Raw genomic sequence first — 8,188 nt, 5'->3', positions numbered from 1 at the left:
ATCTTCAGAACCTATGACTGCAGGTAGGTACCCAGTACATATTTGTTAGATGGGTAAATATTCTCTGAAGGCGATTATACCCATCTTCCGGAGGAGGAAACTGAGGCTCAGAGAAAGGCATCGCGCCCTAAGCCTTTAACTCAGCTGCCAGCTTCCAGCTTCCAGCTTCCAGCACTCTCTTCCCACAGAGAGGACTGGAAGGCGCAAAAGTGGGGGTTGCCAAGCTGATCAGGGCGCCCGGGTGCGGATGCCAGGCTTTAATAAGGCAGCGGGGGCCCTGGAGCGCTCACTGGAAACCCCAGCTTCAGGAGCTGCCCTGAGTACCCCAAATCCTTTCGGACTCAGCCCTCTCGGCCTCGCTGCCGCCCTCGGCCTCCCCCCGGCCCCGCCCGCGGCCCCGCCCCCCAGGTCCTCGCTGCAAAACCACCTCCTTCGCTTGTACTTCCGTTTCCTCCTAGTAGCAGTCGGCCCTGAACCCCCGCCCCGCGAGGCCATACCATTCCAGGCCGGAGGGGGAGATCCGGGAGAGGGCGCCCAAAGGCTTCTCCCGGGACTCCCTCTGCCGGTATGCTCCCTGGCCTCACAGGGCGAGAGGAGGGAGATTTGCGTCGGGGCCCTCAGGGTGGTGGTGGGCCGTAGAGCCCCCTTCGTCCCCGCTGTGGGGACTTTCTCCCCTCATCCCCCCCCGCGGCGTTGGTCCGCTCTGTGGATCGCCCAGTACCAGGCCTCTCTGCGCATGCTCCGCCTCGGGGCTCCCACCTCGCCTTTTCTCGCCGGAGTGCTGATCGGGTGTTCGGACTGTAGCGGATGCTCCGGTCCGGAATCATGGCTATTCCCGTTCGAGTCGTTTATTGGTGAGCACGAGGGCCGGAGGTCCCCTCTTCGAATCCCGCCCGGGCCCCGCCCTGTCCTAGCGGAGCTGGGCGCTGGGGACGTCGGGGGCAGGACCCATGGGGATCCTTCCACTGGGAAAAGGATTCCGTAGGGGTGGGAAACAGAGGGCGCTGATTTCTCTGCCCTCCCCGCCCCCAGTTTGTAACATTCTAGATGTCTCAGGTCACAAAAGGTAGAACTGCGACACGTGTGTGTTGTTTTAACCCCCCCGGTTCCGGGACTCAGTGTGGGGAGCAGGTGGGGGCCAGTGTGTAATGGGAGAGGAGGTTCCGTCAGCGCCTCGGTTTCCCCTCCCCCAGTACCTGGAACAGTCGTGGGGTGGGGCCGGCCAGAGTCGAGAAGGTTCGAGAAGTTTCCGGCGTGCGTTTGGCAAGGACTTGAATGCCTACAGTGGATGCCTTTCGCTACTAACCCTAGTCTTTTTCTGACCTCGCTTTTCCCGTCTGTAGAGGGAGTGATCTTAACGTTACCGCGGAGGGAATACTGTGTGTTGGGTGTTAAACATTTGATCTGATTGTTCCGTTCAGAGTGAAAAAGTGCCAGGTCGGCAGGGAATGTTCTGTCCTGTAGACTGCTTGATCGCCCTGGCCCCTAGGACCGTGCTGGCATGCACAGGCATGCTGGCCTGTAGGCGCTGAATAAATACATGTTAAGTGAATTTCCTCTCCCGGAAACCCCTTGAGTGGGGGTGGGGGAGGGTGTGTGTCTAGCTCCATTTTACAGGTGAGGAAACTGAGGCTGGGAGTGGGGCAGTGGCAGGTCGGTAGCTCGAGGTTCAGGCTGCAGATCACAGATTACCCGAATCTGGGTCCACTGGCTGTCATGTCTGTGAGATGTCCAGAGGGGGTTATGAAAGGCTCAGATCTGTCACAGCATTAGTGGTGTCCCTGGCCGCTCGGTCACGCAGGGGGGGTGAAGTGAAATTTTGAGGCCCGGGGTGGGGTGGGGGGGCCTGTGCACCAGACTCCAGTTCCAAAATAGCCTCCCGTGGGGGGTTGGGGAGGCGTTTAAATTTCATCCTCGGACCTGGCAGGGCCTTGGGGATCCAGGAATAATGGTTTCCCTTGGACGGGCGGGGGTGGAGCTGTTATTTCAGCAGTTGTCCTAACCCAGTTCTCTCCATTGCCTCCGCCTCTGCTCGGCCTCATGCTGTGACCTCTCCTTGTCACCCCTTGTTTGAATTTCCTCACGTGGGTGGCTCTCTCCTTCCTGTGCCCCTGCCTCCCCATCTGTGTGCTGCCCCCCAACACTCGGGTGTGTCTCTCCTCTCTCTTGAGGGTGTCTGTGCCTCGCTTGGTTTTGTCATCTGTGTCCCTCTTCATCTCTTCCTGCCCCCCCCCCCATTTCCCTCCATCTCTGCTCCTGCCTCTCCCTGGATACCCACCGTCTCCCTCTCTCTCCCGGGACCCACTCTCTTGGACACTCTCCCACCAGTGGCGCTTGAGGCTACAAGTCCAAGGTAAGCAGAGTGGTCCCAAGAGGCACCCCTGGAAGATGGGGGAGGGGGGCTAGCTGGCGTGGCTCCTGTGGACCCCTGTTGTGACCTCCCACCCCCTTTTGCAGTATCTTCAGCTTAAGAAGAAGTTAGAAGATGAGTTTCCTGGACGCCTGGACATCGTGGGTCCTGGGGATGGGGAAGGAGTCAAACATGGGTCATGTCCGTCCTTCAGCCCTGGATGGCAGTGGGGGTGGTGTGGGTCAGCCCCACCCTTCGCCCCCATTCTCCATTCCTTGGGCAACGGCGGGTGTCCCCAAGAGGGCATCTCAGCCCTGCCAACACCTCTCCCTCTCCCCAGTGCGGCGAGGGGACGCCCCAGGTCACCGGTTTCTTTGAAGTGTTGGTAGCGGGGAAGTTGGTTCACTCCAAGAAGGTATGTCTGTCTGTCCATTCTGCCCCATTTGGGGCTAGTGGGGTTTTGGGACTGGGGTTGGCATCTTGGTCCCAGCTCATCCCTCGCCTCTTCCTCCCTTCTCCAGGGAGGCGATGGCTACGTGGACACGGAGAGCAAGTTTCTGAAGCTGGTGGCTGCCATCAAAGCCGCTTTGGCTCAGGCCTAATGGGCCCTGAGGGCAGAGGTGAGGGGGACCCGGAGCCTAGACGACAGTTGACGACTCCTGTTCCTAACGTGCTCCAGACCCGAGCACTAGTGTCCAGCCCAATACCAGAACAAGTAGCGGTTTCCATGTGGTTCTCTGGACCATACAACTGCTTTTCAGCACTTTCTGAGCCTGCTTTTCAATTTTCAAGCCTGTACGTTCTAGATGAAACCCAAACCCAACCTGTCCTGGAACTGGGCCCTGGTTACTAACCTAGGCCATAACCAAGCTCTGGCTCCTGGCTTTTGAGAGCCTAGAAGCACTTTCTGCCCCCCTCTAGGCTTGAGTGCCAGTTCCCACCCCACGGTGTGCTAGCACTGAGTGTCCTGTGCCAGGATACTGTGGACCCAGGTACCTGCCCCCAGCATGCTTTGCACCAGGAGCCTGGTTCTCAAACGCTTTGAACTCAAGTTCCATTTCTTATCGTCCTCACTAGAGCAGAGCGAGGTTGCTTTCAGTGGGAATTTGGACCCGCAAATTTGAATTAAAGCAGTACAAAAATATGAATGTCTTGCCTCCTGTGCAGGTCTGAAAAGAAGTGAGTCTCCCCAGATTAAAAAAAGAAAATCAAGAATTTCATAATTCCAAAGCTGCATGAGCTGGCGATGTGTGGGCTGTTGCTGTGTTGGGGGGGGGGGTGGAGGGGGGGTGCCACCTTTGTGGGGTTTGAACTCCTAAAGACAAACGGCGCATCCCTTACATAAACACACCATTTGCCGCCTCCAGACTGTCAGTAACTCAAGGCATTTGCTTAAATCAGCACAGGGTTTGCTTGGATTCCAGAGTCCACCAATGGGTGATTTCATCTAAAATAAGCAAAAATGGGACTTATGTAAGAAAAGAAAGGGGGAAGAATGATTCTTGTTCGCATGGTTTTTGAGGGCAGTTTCAGGAGTCTCGAGACCACCGTCAAGCTCAGCGATTCTCTTGAAGGACTCACAGAGCTCAGCAGAGCTGTTTTACTCATGGTTGCAGTTTATTACAGGGAAAGCTTAGAGATTAAAGTCAGTGAAGTGACTCCCTTTAATCTGGCCTCTCTCCCTGTAGTCTGAAGCCCCCTCTCCCCCTTCTCTGCAGTCCAGTGACCTTGGCCCAGCCCCTCTCGGCAGACGCTTCATGACAGGAAGGACTGAAATGTCTCGTGGACGCCTGGTCCTTCCCTGATGTTCTCACGGCTGCCGGCTGGGGTAGAGATGGACACCCCTGGTCTTTGCCTGCGTGTGTGGGAGTGTGCGTGTGTCCCCAGGAGTCTAACTTTGCACGCTGGTCCTGCTTCTTCCTCCCCCCCCCCCCCCGTCCCTCATCTCCGTGCACCCCGCCATGTCTTCCTTCTACCCTCTGGTGTTTGGGACGGTCCTGCTCCAGGCTTCCTTTTCAAGGGGAAGCTGAGAGCGGATCAGGATGGGTGAGTCTCACATTTCAGCAGTGATTGCAACGGTTCACAGCTCAATAAATGTTGATGAAGTTAACAAAACGTGCCTGTGTCTGCGTGTGTCCATTTTACCCTGGAACCTCCTCCCCCTGGTCTCCAGTCCAGGAAATGAGTGATTTGATATGTACAGAACTGTAACTAACTTCAGGGTTGAACTTTCAGTGGTCCCCAGAGCCAAGGTTACGGTGGTCTCTGGATGCCACCTGGAGTTGCGTGTAACCATCACTGGTGTGAGTCCTCCAGGGTGAAGTGGGTCCCCGGTTGCTGTGTTCAGGAGAAAGCTGGCAGTGATTGGAAGAAAGGTGCTGGGTGGTGTCATAGATTGTGTTCTGGGGCCCTGTATTTATCCCCTCCTCGCATGTATGCCTTACCCCCTTTACCGTCCTCACACTAGAGATGAGCTGTGCGTCCTTGCCTCCTAACTTTGGGTTTGATCACATGACTTGCTTTGGCCAATGGAATGAGGCAGAAGTAACGGGGGTCAGGTCTGAGCCTGGGTCTCAAGATGCCTTGTTCTGCCAGTGTTGAGAACACTGGGAAGTGCCTGGAGGTCTCACGGGCCCACTTCCTAGTATTTCACGTGACAAGACTAAGCGTTAGGGGCGACCGGCCAGTTTTGCACAAACCACAGTTCATGTTTTAAAAACTCCGTCTCGACGTTATCCCAGCTGGTTACAGTTACGGAGCCTGAAGATGTGTGCGAGTCGCTGAGGTTTTAAAAACTACCTTTAGGATCCATTTTGTAAAGGGTACGTCCTGGCGGGTATTAATAAGTAAAGGTTTCAAAATTTAAAATAGGTTCTTTCAGAAGTCCTTTCACTGAGGGCCATTATATCTTACATGCATCTGCGTATCCTGAAAAGTTGATTCAAAGCATTAGGACATACGAACAAAATTTAGTCTGTATAGAATCCACTAGAATATTTATAAAAGGTGCCCCAAACAGGAGGGTGGTATTTTTGTTCTGACGGCTCTCACCTTCATCGTGGGCTGACACATCGGGAGCTCTAACAGTTCTCCTACAAAAACTCTGGAAAATACTGTAGCAAATGAACCATGCCTGGTTACGCCTCCGTTCACCCTCTCTGAGCCAGGCCGTTGGGTGGCCTGGGTGAGGTGAGGAGATGCACTAGACACTACAAAGAATCACCTGGAAGCAAAAGTCCCATCTCGAAGCTTTCTAAGTTGGAGACGTCTAAGAAACCACAGCTGGAAGAGACCAGTGATTGGGCAAAAGATAGGATAAGTGTCTGAAAATTAGAAAAAAATCACAGCCTCAGAAATAACTTTTTCCTTTAAAAATAGCTTTACCGAGACATTACATACCATGCAATTTACCCATTTAAAGTGTACAGTGTTCTTGAGTATTTTCACGGATATTTGCAACCGTCACCACAGTCAACTTCAGAACATTTCATTACCTCAGAGAGAAACCCCCGCATGCTTTAGCACCCCTCCAATCCCCAGCCCCGAGCGACTACCAATCTACTTTCTGTTTCTATAGATTTCCCTGTTAAAATGGATCCATACAATATGTGGTCTTATGTGTCCGGCTTCTTTCACTCGGCATAATGTTTTCAAGGTTCATCCATGTCATGGTGACGTAGCTGGCATCAGAACTTCGTTCCTTTTTATGGCTGAATAATATTCCACTAAATGGATAGACCACATTTTGTTTTTTATCATTTCATCAGTTGATGGGCATTTAGGTTGTTTCTACTTTTTAGCTACCATGAATAGTGCCTTTATGAACGTTCGTGTACAAGTTTTTGTTTGAACACCCGTTTTCAGTTCCTTTGGGCATACGCCTAGGAGTGGAACAGCTGGGTCAACAGCAATGATTTTTTTTTATAACCTTCCTGGCAGAAGGTCACATGAAGACGGTTAGATTCCCTCAGAATTGAGGAACTCTTAATGCTTTTGATGGTCATGAAGTCCACACTTACCTCAAATATAATACAATTCTAACCCGATGAACTCTCAAACCTTGAGCCGCTCGTTCTGCGAGGACAGAAATTGTTTCTCCCCTAAGACAAATGCTGATGACCCATGAGACTGTGCCTGTACTCCATGGGTCCATTCCCAGTGACACCTGGGAAAATTCCCATGACAACCAAAAATAATAGCGACGAGAAACAAAGACCCCACACGTCTTCATTTCTAATGATTCTGACAGGTCTCGTAGTAAAACAGTTCTTTGGAGGTTTAGATCTAAACCGGGTAGGCGGAGACAGACCGCAGAGAGAGGCTGGTGAGCAGCTAAGCCTCGATGGAGCTTGATCTTAACCCCGCTGGAGTCTGCATGGTGTTATCTTCAGCTCTCCATTTGGTTTAGCCAAGTCACATTATGCCACCATTTGATAATTTAAATGACAGGGCTTCCCTGGGGGCGCAGTTGTTGAGAGTCTGCCTGCCGATGCGGGGGACACGGCTTCGTGCCCCGGTCCGGGAGGATCCCACGTGCCGCGGAGCGGCTGGGCCCGTGAGCCATGGCCGCTGAACCTGCGCGTCCGGAGCCTGTGCTCCGCAACGGGAGAGGCCACAACAGTGAGAGGCCCGCGTACCACAAAAAAAAAAAAAAAAAAGGAAGTAGATGACATAAGGCTCTCAAATCCTTTGTTTAAGCAAGAAATCTGGTGGGTCAGGCTAGGCTGGGTTATGCTTCAGTGGAAATACACAAAACCAAACCCAAATCTCAATGGATTAATGCAACACATGCAAAGGCTTCTCCAGGGCAACTGTCCTCCCTGCACCCATTCAGTGGCCTAGAGAAGTACTGTCCAATAGAACTTTCTGTGGTGATGGAATTTTCCTGTATCTGCTCTAACACCATGGCCACTGGGCACATGCTACATAGTGCTTTCGAGAGCTGGAAAGGTGGTGGATGTAACTGAGGCACTGAATTTTCATTTTACTTTATTTAAACACATTCAAATTCATGGCAACTGTGGCTAGTGGCTATCTTATTGGATAGTGCAGATCTAGACAGATGGACACTGTTCTCCTGTTGCTGCACCTGGACCCACAGCATCCTTAGTCCGCGTGGCTGGAAAAGAGCACAAAGAGACACGTGCTAGCTCTTAAAGACATCAGCCGGGAAGTGACGCCCGTCACCTCTAGTTGCAGCCCATTGGCCAGAACGGTCACACAGCCCTGCCCACCTGTAGAACGTGCCTGGGGACTGTAGTCAGGAAGAGGAAGAGAGCTGGAAAAAATGGTAAGCGCTAAAAGTATCTACCACAGTCCTTTTATTTTAATTTTACCTTATGCATGGAGGAGAAAGAGAAAATGCTATGATCCCGTTTTGGCTTAACAGTTTTGGCTAAGACAATTCACATCTTCAAGAAAAGGAGGGGACTTCCCTAGTGGCGCAGTGGTTAAGAATCTGCCTGCCAATGCCGGGGAAACGGGTTCGAGCCCGGGTCCGGGAAGATCCCACACGCCGCGGAGCAACTAAGCCCGTGCACCACGACTACTGAGCCTGCGCTCTAGAGCCCTCGAGCCACAACTACTGAGCCCACGTGCCACAACTACTGAAGCCCGCGTGTCTAGAGCCCATGCTCAGCAACAAAAGAAGCCACCGCAATGAGAAGCCCTCGCACCGCAACGAAGAGTAGACCCCGCTCGCCGCAACTAGAGAAAGCCCGCGCGCGGCAGCGAAGACCCAACGCAGCCAAAAATTAAATAAGAAAAAATTCAGCAAGCGCATCCCTGGAAGCCTGAACCGGGAGAAACAGTGATTTCTTTTCCGACAGCGACACCGTG

At 52.9% G+C, this 8,188-nt stretch overlaps 1 protein-coding gene across 1 annotated transcript; it reads left to right on the top strand.

The window, feature by feature from the left end:
- The first annotated feature begins 825 nt into the window (after window positions 1-825).
- Window positions 826-4,465, top strand: SELENOW (selenoprotein W). The gene is made up of 6 exons (XM_065899165.1): window positions 826-854; window positions 2,329-2,353; window positions 2,458-2,511; window positions 2,691-2,765; window positions 2,872-2,970; window positions 4,069-4,465. The coding sequence occupies exons 1-5, from the start codon at window positions 826-828 to the stop codon at window positions 2,950-2,952; spliced, it is 264 nt and encodes an 87-aa protein (XP_065755237.1). The 3' UTR covers window positions 2,953-2,970; window positions 4,069-4,465.
- Window positions 4,466-8,188: the final 3,723 nt, after the last annotated feature.

The sequence above is a fragment of the Phocoena phocoena genome, chromosome 20, assembly GCF_963924675.1.
Source record: "Phocoena phocoena chromosome 20, mPhoPho1.1, whole genome shotgun sequence".
Classification (NCBI taxonomy): domain Eukaryota; kingdom Metazoa; phylum Chordata; class Mammalia; order Artiodactyla; family Phocoenidae; genus Phocoena; species Phocoena phocoena.
Note: the sequence above shows the minus strand (reverse complement) of the source record. Positions and strands in the feature narration are given on the sequence as shown.